This window comes from Punica granatum, chromosome 1 (assembly GCF_007655135.1).
Source record: "Punica granatum isolate Tunisia-2019 chromosome 1, ASM765513v2, whole genome shotgun sequence".
NCBI classification, from domain to species: Eukaryota; Viridiplantae; Streptophyta; class Magnoliopsida; order Myrtales; family Lythraceae; genus Punica; species Punica granatum.
Window position 1 is genome coordinate 812,701 of NC_045127.1, and position 12,499 is coordinate 825,199.

A 12,499-nucleotide genomic window follows, 5' to 3' on the forward strand; every position below is an offset into this window, starting at 1 on the left:
AAAGAGAGACTGACCCCCACCCCCCTATAAAGAGCAGTCCAGCAATGGTAACAGAATTTCTCTGTCTTCCCCAGCTTGTATTGAATATTCCAAACATTACAAACTGTTCTTGGGTCCACCCACCCCGGCCCCCAGCTAGCTAATCAATATTGTGAATCCATATTATAGCTAGCTATATTATTCTAGCCTAACTCTCGAGAGTCCCGACGACCATATTATATGTAATCGAATCATGAAGTCATGCAAGAAGTGCAGTTTTATAGAGTCTCATCATGGCGTCGTAATTAAAGAAAAGCATAGCTCTAAGCTGCATAACACATGTATGTATATGTATATGTACACGTTTCTTCTTTTACCTAAGGGACAGGGGCAGCAATTGATTTTTCATGGAGGAAAGGAGAATATCTATATGCACAGAAATAGACAATTAATGTATAAAGAAGTGCAAAAACACAAAAGAGAGGGCAAATGGGCAAGAGTTTCAATAAAGATACAGAGCAGAGAAAGAGAGAGAGAGAGAGAGAGGACAGGACATTAGCAGAGAGAGAACAGAACAGAGCAGAGCAGAGCAGGAAGAGAGAGAGAGAGAGAGAGAGAGAGAGAGGAGATGAGAAGCAGCACACAGCACAACACAGCACAGCACAGGATGGAATTTTTCGAGGTTTATATTTTGACCAAACCCCTTTTTCTTCTTTTTCCTCTCAACTCACTCTTCTTTTTCTCTCTCTCTCTCCCCCCTCGCACCTCATTACAGATAATAAATATACATTATATATATATATATATATATATGTATGTATTCTTAGTTTCTCTCTCTCTCTCTCTCTCTCTCTATCTAAGCTCACAAAAACTTTGCTTTTGCTCCCTGTCCTCCATTCTCTTGGAGGACGTTAAAGGGGAGGGGAAGGAAAGAAAGGAAAGAAGGGGGGCGAACTGTAAAGATAGGGAAGCCAAGCAGCAGCAGCAGCAACACCAACAGCAGCCAGTCAGCAGCAGCAAAGATAAGTGGGCTGCTGCCTTATGCTATATCATCAAGTATATACATCAGCTACTTTGCTTTCATGCTTTGCTTTCAATTCCCATGCAAGAAATAAAAGTGATGTGTTCATGCATCGAGTTTTGACCACAATTTTTTTTTTTTCGCTTTTTCCTTCACCCACCATTTTGTCCCTGAATCCCGTCATACATTACACACATATATATGTGTAAATTAAGCGATGAGTGTCACTGGATCATGCGAGAATCGTGTGGGGCCTTTGGTTGAAGACACCACGACCCCACAAAATCCAGCGGTCTCATCTCACCGTTCATAGCAAGAAGGTCGCACTCAATGCAAGATTGATATGCCTAGGCAAGTTTGACTGCCATATTCCTCTTGAATAGTCGGCTAGTTGTAAGTTCCCAACTGATAAAAGGCTTAAAGTTGCACCGGAGGAAATGAGGAAATCAGGCTAGTCAAACACAGTCAGGTGCATCAATTACATTGAAAACCAAAATAATAAATGATTTTTTTTTTTTGCCATAAAATAATAAACGATTTAAAGTTTTTTTTAATAACAAAAAAACTCATGAATCTAATATAAGAAAATAGAAATTCTAATCCCAGTAATTATTAAAGATAGTTCACGTTGGTTGCTATGTGAGAGCGTATGCTACTACATCACGCCCTTTTTCTCAATAAAGGATTCAAAGAATTGATTCAAAGCTGTCGAGCATTTCATATAGCAATGATGATGATAAGGTGATAACCCCCTAATTTACACTTCTCCCCAACATCGATGTAGTTTCTGTTGGAGAAAAAAAGGAAACCAACCGACCAACAACTCAAAGAGCTAGCACAAACCAAATTTAGCAGCCAAAAACAGTTACAGCAAGATATCATCCCCAAGAAAGGAAAGGGACCATGGAAAATTATCCACTACCTAGGACCCTCTTTTGGCCTGACCACACGGGCTCCCGACATTCCTCACTGCCCCGCTAACTTCGGATGATCCATACATGCTCCTAAAACCCGACGACCCTGCTCCTCGTACATTGTGAGATGTGGTAGAACTCAAAATGGGATCTGAACGGTGAAGGACCTCCATCTCAAGATTCTTTCTCTCTTCCGTGAGCTTTGCCGCCTGCTCCAGAATTTGAGGTCGCATCACAAATTTGAGCGCAAGTGAACAGTTGAAAAGGAAAGGAGATGTGATAAGCTTCTAGAAATGTTCAAGATTTTGGTCTGTACCGGAACAATTATAAATACAGCAACTGGACTACTTTTTTTTTTAAATTATCGCCAGACAGATAAATGACGGAAACACAATCGGCTAAGAGTTGATAACAGATGATGAAAACACAGACTGACTGAATTAAGAAAAGGAACTCACACACTTTGCATGAGTGCAAAAGTTTAGTAGAATCTCATACCCGAATTTCATTATCTCTCACGCAGTCATGAAGTGCACTAATGGCAGGGCTTAAACTGCAGAAAATATACCCAATACAAACCAACTGAGTAGAAGTAATAAAATTGACCTAGACATGATTATGACAGAGAAGGGCAGTTGCTTCTCACCAATGTTCAATGAGTTTGCACATAGAGGCCTGATATGTAGAGGTATGATGAATAAAAGTAAGCGGGTGTGCTTTCCCATTCCTGCGAAAAGGAAAGCATATAACAGCGCACAAGTACTTGTTCCTAGCTCAGAAAAACTGTCCAGTTTCTCAATTTCCCTCTCTTGAAATTCAGGAAAAAAGACAGTAAAGAAGTGCGAGTCAAATTGCATTATGGAAGATGTGTTTTCCAATGAAAGAATGGCAACTTGTATTTGCTCTCCATAAAATTAAACAAAGAGGAGTTCGAGTGCATGTCTCCAAAAAAAAAAAAAAGAAAGAAAAGAAAAAAGCTGCAACCAAATGAAAGTTTTTCTATTTTTCTGTTTTATTTCTTTAGGAAAACGAGAAAACTCTGAAATGCATTGTTTTTACTCACCTAATATTTTGACCCATAGCTTCAAAATATGCAGCCTTTTCCTCTTCGTATATTACTCGTTGCAAGTCCGTAAATGAACTTAAAGGAGAATCTAGCTTCAGAAGAGATGAACTGGGCAACACATATAGAGGTACTTCTTTCCTGACATAATCTGCTCCGCTGTCAACAACCAAGAGACGAGCTCTGGAGTTGAGTTCAAGAAACAAGATAAAATTGAAGCAAATAATAGTGGGAAAGAGTAAATCTCTGCAGGAAAACATAAGGGGCAAAACGAAAAGGGTAATTCTCATGTATACACACACACACACCTCATGTCCAAGTTTGATCGATGCATAGCTTCTTGCATGCCTTCAGACATATCCATCGGATCTATATCAATGAAAGAAGTGCTGCCTGAATTCTCATTGTGGAACTTTCCTCCGATTATCTCCCTTCCCAGATAAGTGGCATCGGCATTAGCAAAGAAACCACCCAAATCTGTAGACCTTCCTCGGCCCTGGCCAATCAATCATAGCTTCCCTCATTAAATAGCTTCAATCATTAACAAGGATACCAATGAGACTTCTTTGCACTATGAAATTGGCATTGCAAACAGGCACCTAGAAATTTTAGATTATGGATGATAACTTCTTGAGACAATTTGTATTTTGTACCTTAGAAGCTCTTGAATCACCCGTGTCTTCCTCCAGGTTCTCACCTCTAGTGGAACCAGATCTTATTGATGTGTTCTCTGAAGAACTCAAAGATGATTCAAGGTCTATGACTGAATTCCTATTAACAGGAGATAGCGGTATAGGTTTGACTGACATCCGAGCTTGCTTCCCATCTGAGGATTGAAATGCAATTATTTGTATCCTCCCAACCTGCAAGATCATCCAAAACAAACACAATAATAAGTTTTAGTAAAAATTCAACATGACCAGAAAAATCTGCGTTAAAGGGGACAAAGACCTTGTTACTATCTTCACTGAAGCAGGAAAATATCAACCCAATAAATCCAGAATCTAGAAGCTGATACATTGCCTGAGTTCGCACATCTGCAGAAGGAAGAAGGCAAGAATACTCCTCAAACATTGGCCATGTTAAATTAAGAAAATAAATCAGCAAAGCATGAGATAATATTTTTCTTAAAAGCTCAAGAGTGCTAGAAAAGAATCATAATGATGAGAGTTCTATAACTCCACAGCAAAGATGTAGAGGAATCCATTGATTGATCTCATGTGCTGGTATAATTGTATTCTATAACAGAAGTGCATCCTCACCAACATGGGAAGGGAGAACTGTGATATGGGGGTGCGAATGGTACCACCCAATTACCCGTGTCATTCTTCCAGTTGATATTGTCATTCTGTGATTTGTGGTTAACTTCACAAAAAGAGACGAACGAAAGGGTTTCAAAGAATAAGAGATAAACACCCTCTGCTGTCCCGATACTACAAAACACGCCGACCCTGTTTTAGCTAAAATAACAACCATATCTGCAGAAAGCTATAAATCATAGCCCAAATTAATAAAAACATTATATCCTGATATTGAACAAAAGCAGAATCACAAGTGAGGAGATCATTTAGCATTGAAAGAAAAGAGATGAGAGTGATTGAGTTTTATCTTGAAAAATAAAGGGGGCCTAGAGTTGGGCAACATTTTTTTCATATTGAGTGACAAAGGATATCTCTGCCTGAGCTGATGCAGCAGCCAACTGTTCAGGGTTTGTTTCGACTCGGTCTTTCTGCCGATCGGATCGAGTTTGAGGTGATGCACCCCAAATTAAGGCAGTAAGATTTCCATTTTTGGAACTCTGCAACAAAAAGAAAGAAGTTCTATCCAGAATTAAGGCCAGAAACTCTAAAACTTACTATGAAAATGAAATATATAGCAGTGAAACTACTTCGCCATCATCACTAGACTCAGAGTTCACTCAACTAGCTCGCAAAAAAGTTCCCACTGAATGTGTCCACACTTACATGCTTCAACTATTACAACGTGGAGCTCAGATAGGATAAGCCTGCGATGAACTCAACGGACAAACAGAGAATAATCTCCCAAACTTAACCTTTAGGAAACTGTTAAGGTAATCCTAGAACCTTTAATATTTATACTGAACTTATCGTTGCTATTACAATTGCTCTGAGCTTAGAAGTCACTTTTGCCATTCCATGGCTATTGGTTACAGGGCACCCCGTCAATAATCAAGAAATCGACAAAATTCTGGCTTCAGTTTTCTTCAACCAGACAAAAAGATCACTTCAGTACCCTCCCGGGCAGAAGACGGTCTAACGGGATTAAGTGCAGCTGAGATACACTGATACAGGTGAACCTCAAATGCACAAGCTTCACCATCCAATCTAGGTCCAGTTTAGCATCATTGATAAGCTTAAAAACCCCATTTGAGCAGAAACTTAACGAAAGGCCACAGACATTTTTCCGGTCCTAAACCCTCGCAAATCAATCACAGTACCTGATGATCGAAAAAAAAAAAAGAACAATCGAGGAGAAAGAAAAGAGCAGAATCAATCTCTGAATCTTAAGGGAGCGACCTCGATATCTCCGAGAAGGAGGCCCATGATCTCTTCGGTCTCGGTGGACAATGCGTGAGTGAGGCAAGTTAACCACACTTCCTCTGACATTTTGACACTCGTCAGAGACATCTTCGAGCTTCGACCTCCTCCTCCGCCTCCCTATCTTCTCTCGTACTATTTCACAGAAACGGAAATGGCGTCAGATTTCAGAGAGAGACAGAGTGGAAAATTTCCGTCTCACCAGCCCGATGGCAGAAAGGCAGGAAGGAAGGAAGTCTCCGGCCGCCCGGACTTGCCCGAATCTTATTCCCCTGCGGGCGGATGTAAGTTCTATGTCTCGTGCTCCCGATGATCCAGCCGTTCGCTTGTTCACGGGCGCGGGTCATGGGAACATTTCCGCCTCGACCTTGTGATGGGTTAAAGTAAGGGCGGGCCCATCCATATGTACTCTACAAGAGAACGCTGGGCCCGTGAAAGTAAGAAGCTGGGCTCAGGCCCATCAGTCCAGTTTTAAATTATTTTACGCTCATGCCATCCCCGACAGGAGCTTCTCGTCCAGCTGCTCGACACGTAACTTTACACGTGTCGAGCGTTCGTAAACGTGTCACCCCCGGGGAGTCCTCGTGTTTCTATATATTATCCAGTCAGCGATGCTCTACAGTCTACCAACACGGAGTTGCACCGGAGACAGCAAGTTTTCAGTTTCATCTGAGGAAGTCTGCAAAATCAAACCACAGCCGGTAGGACAAAAGATGGCGTCCCACGATCAGAGTTACAAGGCCGGCGAGGCCCACGGCCGCCTTGAGGTGTAAATGTTGTTTCTCCAAACCCCTTCCTCAATTATGATTTTGCCAAAAAAACATCCTTAATTGAAAATGTTTCTAAGACGAACATGCTTATTAGATCTTTTTGGGAACGTGTATTCAAATTTTTTTTTTTGTTTATATAGGAGGGAAAAAACCAAATGGTGGGCACGATGACGGACAAAACGGAAGCTGCCAAGGACAAGACCTATGAGACAGCTCAGGCTGGCAAGGACAAGACACAGGAGACGGCCCATGCCACGAAGGAGAAGACCAAGGAGTCGACCAAGCAGTCCGGGAGCTACATCTCCGAAAAGGCCGGAGCAGCGAAGTAAAAGGCTTATGAGACCGCCGAGGCGGCCAAGGAGAAGGCCTCTCACATGGCCCATGGAGCCGAAGAGGCTGTCAAGCACACGTTCGGAATGGCCGATGAGGACGAGGATGATCCCATTTATAGGAATAGGACCTAAGTTTAAATTCGAGGCCTCGGGTTGGGAAGAAGAAAGTTCAGCGTAGAACTTTTCTGGATATTGTTGTTCATGTTTTTTTGTTGTTGTTGTTGTTGTTGCATTTGATTATAAATGGGCGGGTTCCTGTTAATAGGAGGGAGGGTATGCGTATGTTTTAAGAAGTCCGATGGGCTGAAGATGGGTTGTGTTTGCTCATTCCAAAATAAAATTGTGAACCATCTAAATATGAATAAAATCATCAATTTATATTTTTCTATTACAAACCCCACCTCTCTCACTTTTCTCTCCTACTTCTCCTCAACTCTCCTCCTCCAAGAAGTCCAGCCACTTAAATAAAATCAAGCATCATAAATTATAGAGTGTTGTCATATACTCTTAAAAAGTCGACTTAAAAATCCTCGTGATTCAAAATCATACACAGTGATAGAAATTATAAAAACTCAATATAAAAATCTTCATAATTCAAAATTATCACTGTCAAAACTATTCAATAGATATAAATAAGAGAAATTATAATTTATGTGATATTCAAAATTATTCAATAGATATAAATAAGAGTTTAAATTGAAAGGATATTTAGACAAACTATTAAAGTTAATTTACATGATATTCAAAACTATTCAATAGATATAAATAAGAGTTTAACTTAAAAGGATATTTAGACAAATCATTAAAAATTTAACTTGTTATTAACTTTTTTAATAGATAAGAAAAAGTACGTGAGAGAATAAAAAGTAAAGTATGTGAGAGAATTTATTATTAATTAAAGAAAAAAAATGATTACGTTGTTAAGAGAATTTTCGGTGTAAGTAATATAGAGTGATACTAGCATGTTGCGAGGCTGCAGACGCAGATGAGCACAAAAAATATGTGATCTCTGCTCTCATCAGCTGCTTCGCACGGAACACATGACATATACCAATGTCCCTCTTCCACTTCGAAATTCTATCCAAAGTAGACAGTCTATTTTCCTTACAGCAAGCCAAGAGACAAAACAGTGTCCTGGGATGAGTGGTGTAGCCCAAAGTAACTACTCATAACACTCTACTAAGTCTACTTCAACCATCTTCCTGCGAATGGAGTTCCAAGTGCAAGCAACAGTAAGTTTGCCTTTTGAATGCAACTGCATTCCTTTTACTCTTCCACTTCCATCCTCCCCCATCTATAACCTCTGGCAATCCTTGCCTGAGTAGTAAGCCCATAATCCTCTTCCTTGCATATACTCATCAAGAGGGCTAAAGGGATGCTGATTATCGAACCAAAAACCATGTTCCTTGACCACTGCCAATCTCATGCTTGACTGAAGGATAAGCACACTGCCTAAGCTTCAACATTCTTCTCAAAGCATAAGAACAGTGACTAGGGATTTTAATAGACCAGAAATTTCCTTTCCTTCAGCTGGACGAGCATCCAAATAAAGTGATAACTTCAATTTTAAGATCAATGAATTGACTTTACCTTTGTTCATACAATGACTAATATTATGTAAACTTACATCAGTAGCAGGAGTGAGTTGATTCAATTTTTGAAATATTCGTTCTTCCTTCAATCCATGGGGCCCCTAGGTCTATGGCCCTCCAGAAACTGGTGAACATATTAATATTTTATCCGGTAGAAGTACAATGAGCAAACCGCAACATTGACAAAATTGAACATTCTACTGGGGGCTCCCGAGACTACCGCTTAATCACTCATTTCATCGATCTCAGCATCACCAAATCCATCTGATAGCACTCCAGTCGGCTCCTCTTCTTCGCTGCTTCGATCAGTATCCATTGCGTCCCCTTCCGATGATTTCTCGTCTTCGCTATCGTCCTTGTCCTCATAAATCACCGGCTGTACCATTTCTTCATCCTCTCCCATGTCAACGACTCCCGCGTAAAGGAGGTCGAGGCAACTTGATAAACGAAGAGCAGACTGGAATGTTGAGAGTCTAGATTCTATAAGCTGCACCATTGACAATAACATGGCATGAACCAAGATTGGAAACATTAATCCACCCCAGCAGGAAGTAGCACCCCCCAAATTTGAGACAAGTAAAATGTACTATAACAAGGCAGCGCAGGTATGGGTACTTACAGAAACATAAACCCAACTAAATTGCACATGTAAATGATCCACAGTTTACATGACATTAAGAAACCACTAGCACTTTATTCCAAGCCAATTTCAAAATTTATTCCGGGTTAGGTGGTGTAGAACCTGATATAACGAATTCAATGAAGTGAATGAAGATTCCTGAGAGATTATCCCACTGGCGTGCTGAAGCAGAAGTCTCCTAAGCCATGGAAGAGCACACGCCACCACAGCCCCCCTACAAAAGGCAGAGTGGGAGAAAAGCCACTAGATGAGATGTTCACATCGATTTCAAGGGAATACGAAGTCACACAGTTCTGGGAGTGATAATTCAATAAGGGAAAAATTCAGCAGAGTGAACACTATAAGCTTATACAGAGAAAATTTCTCCAAAGGATACCCTATAATATGAGCTTTACTTGCACGAGAGATGATTTAACGGAAAAAAAAGGAATGACTTACCTTGACTGAACTACTGATATAAGGTACTGTAAAAGCTTGCGAACATCAGATGGACCCAAAAGAGAGATTGAATTCGCTATAACCTGCCAAAAAGAACATGCATGTATCAGCCAGAAATTCACGTAACAAAATTAGTGATATTCATAAGTGCCAGCAACGTAGAAAGAAAAACCTTTTCGTCTTGTGTGTATAAGCATTCCAACAGTAGAGCACGATCATCAGCACGCAATGCTTGCCTAAGCAGAACATTAACAGAGTCGGCACTCGGAGGCTGTGCAAGAGGGGATGGCCCTTGTTTCTCATTGTGCAATTTTTCTCTATCATTGAGTAGATTCAATTTCTCAAGTTTCTCTCCCATTGTTGGTTCATTTAAATCATCCTCAACGAGGCCCCCATCAAAAGATTCTTTCTGACCTGTCATTCAGAATGGTATAATCTAAGTATCGGGAGGGACATAAAACGACACTACCAACATATATTATATACTGTTTTTTCTCCCCATCATCCACACAGCAACTAGTGTTTGGGCTTGCATAATCTTTTGCCTGCTGCAGTTCAGAAGAAGCTGGCTTTTTCCCCCCATAAAATAAAGGTGGGCTACTGACATCTGAGGAAGCTAAACTTTGGACAGGGATCACAGCAATCACAACCTTTGTGCCAATGTTATTTACTAGAGCCAATACAATTTCAATATATAGCGTCACAATGATTCATTAAGCAGCCCATGACTCTTGCTATTACCTACTGCATTTTCAGTTGAAATATCTGGATCAGAAGCAGCCCGTTTCTTCTTTGACTTCACATCTTGAGTTGGTGCTGCAAGGACAAATTGTCAAAACCATCAATGTACATACATACATAAATACATATACATGTAAATATACATATATACATATTAAGATCACTATAACATTTGATCGATGCAAATAAAAGAGTTGGCGAGATACTTTTTTATTCAACAAGACAAATCAGCTTCAACTTCCACTCAAACAGCAGAATTATCTTTATCTTCCCGTAGCATAAGGTGCTTTAGGAAAAGTAACAACAGCAACCAGAAGACAAAAGTTTTTTCAAACGCAACACCAAACTCAAGGGCAAATTCTTCTGAGAAAATAAGCAAGCCTTGTCCTCTCTCCAGCTCTAAAGCAGGTGTACTGTAGGGACATGAGGACTATGCATACGATTTACTAGTGGAAACAAATGAAGTGGCTACATCTATTCTGTATCTTATTTGAGGATACAGAGTTAATATGCAAGCATGAAAAAGAAGGGGCTAAAAAAAAGAGCAAAATCGATTGAAAGAGGATCAGTGAACTACCTTCATCTACAGGAACTTCTACTTCTTGATTATCTCTTGCCCCATCAGCAGCAGTCACAGTAATATTGTCTCCAATATTACTAACATTTACGAGATTAAATTGTGGGGAATCGTCTGACCCGTGAGCAATAAGAACCGCCATTGATTCGTCTACTTCTAGGTGAAATTTAGCAGCAATGATAGAACTGAGATTCTTTTCAGCAGTCTCCCTATTTTCTACTGTGGTTTCAGCTGCGTTAGCCTTTACTTTTATCTTTGTTGGTTTTCCAAGAGTGCAACTTGCATCACATCGCCAGACCTGAAGATATTTGTTCTTTCGTCCAGAAGTGACAATGCTCTTGGCATCATCAGATACGGATACATCATATAAACGACCCTGCAGATATAAAAGACAGAATTAGAAGCATTACCAATTAATAAATTAATACATGAATGGACAGTTGAAACATGAAATATATCTTTCTAACTCACCATATCATCTGAGAACTTCAGAAGCTCCTGTTCGCTTTCCAAGCTTACTAACCTCACCTCACCATCATTTAAAGCTAAAACTTTCCAGTCTGCACCATATTCAAGCGTTATCATATATATAACCCGACAACTCGACTGGCCAAGAACCAGTACCAGAACTAATTTGACATCTTACCACGAGAAAAGGCAACAGAAGAGATGGGCCTCTCTGCAGCTTTGAAATTGCGAATTACTTCACCATTTTCTGAATTCATCAGAACCACCTTCCCATCAGTGCCAACAGCATATAGACTATTTTCACCTCCAACAAAAGAAAGACCAGCAAGTCCACTGCATAAATAACATGACGTATCAGAGACAGATAAATCTTATAAGCATAGGGACTTGGAGGGTCTCCAGCTGTTAATATGATCGCCACAGTTAATTTCAGGAAACAAATAGACCTAAGGAAACATGAAGGTCGCACACTTGTTATTGGAATTTCCTCGATGTAAAATATCTCACCTCAAATGGCTTTCATTTGACGTCCACTTTGTCTGCCTGGTTAATGCATCAACAACAAATACTTTCCCGTCACTTGTGCCGACAGCTAACATGCAAGTACTTTGTTTCCTACGCTAGAGATACAAACAGGAGAATTAAGAACTGGGTGCTATAATGGATCGGTTGAGCAATTGAAAAGATGAAATCAACAACTCTGTGACACTACCTTCTTCATTTTGACAGTCAAAGCTAAACATGTATAGCTGATGTCGTCATCGCCATCCGATGGCTCCCACTCAGTTAAGAAAGTTTGATCTTTTGTACTCCATATCTGCATGAGGAGCAACAAGCTTTCATTATCAGCTTGAGGAGCTCGAAAAGCTGCCCCAAACAACCTCTCTCACTGAAATCATCACAGGATAATTAGCCTCGATGCTGACTGCAATAACAAGAACATAACCGAGACTCGTGGACGGGTGTCTATACGCTTATTTTTGTGTGAGCTGGAAGAGGAAGAGCACCTTAACGGAAGCGCCGGCAGGAGAGAGGATGGCAAAGTAATCACCATTGGGAGAGAAAGAGGTGACGAGATGCTTAGACTTCTCCTTCGCCATTTCTGAGCTCCCAGCTGAGAGCGAGAGAGCGAGAGAGAGAGAGTTGCACTTGCAGCCGTCGGAGAAGAGGAGCTGCGAGGGACGGAGATGGCGGAAGGGTTTTTCTCCGGGTTTAACAGAACAGGTGATTTGCCTAGTTCTTTTATTCTTTATATTATTACTCCCTGCACTTTTTGTTTATCTCAATTCGGGTCCATCTAGTTTCGTATTTTCTCAAATTTGTCGAAATTATCAGTACCACACTATATACTACAAGAGCAGTCGATATCTATATTCAAGTAGCCTAGCCAAAAGAATTAAAAAGGA

General features: G+C 40.4%; 2 protein-coding genes and 1 pseudogene across 5 annotated transcripts; 1 reads left to right on the plus strand and 2 right to left on the minus strand.

The window, feature by feature from the left end:
- Nucleotides 1-1,694: 1,694 nt before the first annotated feature.
- LOC116192095 lies at nucleotides 1,695-5,812 on the minus strand. Of its 2 annotated transcripts, none has more exons than XM_031520530.1 (10): nucleotides 5,515-5,812; nucleotides 4,650-4,775; nucleotides 4,240-4,327; nucleotides 3,929-4,014; nucleotides 3,631-3,840; nucleotides 3,286-3,473; nucleotides 2,978-3,160; nucleotides 2,561-2,641; nucleotides 2,413-2,467; nucleotides 1,695-2,123 (listed from the first exon to the last, which is right to left on the minus strand). In XM_031520530.1, exons 1-10 carry the CDS (start codon nucleotides 5,623-5,625, stop codon nucleotides 1,923-1,925), a joined length of 1,329 nt encoding a protein of 442 aa, XP_031376390.1. In that variant the 5' UTR covers nucleotides 5,626-5,812; the 3' UTR covers nucleotides 1,695-1,922. The 2 variants fall into 2 exon arrangements, with proteins under 2 accessions (XP_031376390.1, XP_031376391.1); XM_031520531.1 differs by having other exon boundaries at nucleotides 2,978-3,136; nucleotides 5,515-5,806.
- Nucleotides 5,813-6,141: 329 nt separating this feature from the next.
- Nucleotides 6,142-7,019, plus strand: LOC116192096 (annotated as a pseudogene).
- A 1,165-nt stretch (nucleotides 7,020-8,184) lies between these two features.
- On the minus strand, nucleotides 8,185-12,315 carry LOC116192947 (WD repeat-containing protein 43). 3 transcript variants are annotated; one of them, XM_031521658.1, is made up of 11 exons: nucleotides 12,101-12,315; nucleotides 11,806-11,910; nucleotides 11,601-11,713; nucleotides 11,272-11,426; nucleotides 11,097-11,185; nucleotides 10,626-11,001; nucleotides 10,049-10,123; nucleotides 9,480-9,721; nucleotides 9,308-9,390; nucleotides 8,972-9,083; nucleotides 8,185-8,716 (listed from the first exon to the last, which is right to left on the minus strand). In XM_031521658.1, exons 1-11 carry the CDS (start codon nucleotides 12,191-12,193, stop codon nucleotides 8,453-8,455), a joined length of 1,707 nt encoding a protein of 568 aa, XP_031377518.1. In that variant the 5' UTR covers nucleotides 12,194-12,315; the 3' UTR covers nucleotides 8,185-8,452. The 3 variants fall into 3 exon arrangements, with proteins under 3 accessions (XP_031377518.1, XP_031377519.1, XP_031377520.1); XM_031521659.1 differs by having other exon boundaries at nucleotides 11,806-11,929; nucleotides 12,101-12,281; XM_031521660.1 differs by lacking the exon at nucleotides 12,101-12,315 and having other exon boundaries at nucleotides 8,193-8,716; nucleotides 11,601-11,708; nucleotides 11,806-11,923.
- Nucleotides 12,316-12,499: the final 184 nt, after the last annotated feature.

Coding starts and splice junctions, on each gene's coding strand:
- LOC116192947 (XM_031521658.1), bottom strand. CDS start 12,193: ATGGCGAAGGAGAAGTCTAAGCATCTCGTCACCTCTTTCTCTCCCAAT. Junction 11,714..11,805: donor TGACTGTCAAAATGAAGAAG/GTAGTGTCACAG, acceptor TTGTATCTCTAG/CGTAGGAAACAAAGTACTTG. Junction 9,084..9,307: donor ATATCAGTAGTTCAGTCAAG/GTAAGTCATTCC, acceptor TGCCTTTTGTAG/GGGGGCTGTGGTGGCGTGTG.
- LOC116192095 (XM_031520530.1), bottom strand. CDS start 5,625: ATGTCTCTGACGAGTGTCAAAATGTCAGAGGAAGTGTGGTTAACTTGC. Junction 4,015..4,239: donor AGTTCTCCCTTCCCATGTTG/GTGAGGATGCAC, acceptor TTCCTTCTGCAG/ATGTGCGAACTCAGGCAATG. Junction 2,468..2,560: donor TGCAAACTCATTGAACATTG/GTGAGAAGCAAC, acceptor TATTTTCTGCAG/TTTAAGCCCTGCCATTAGTG.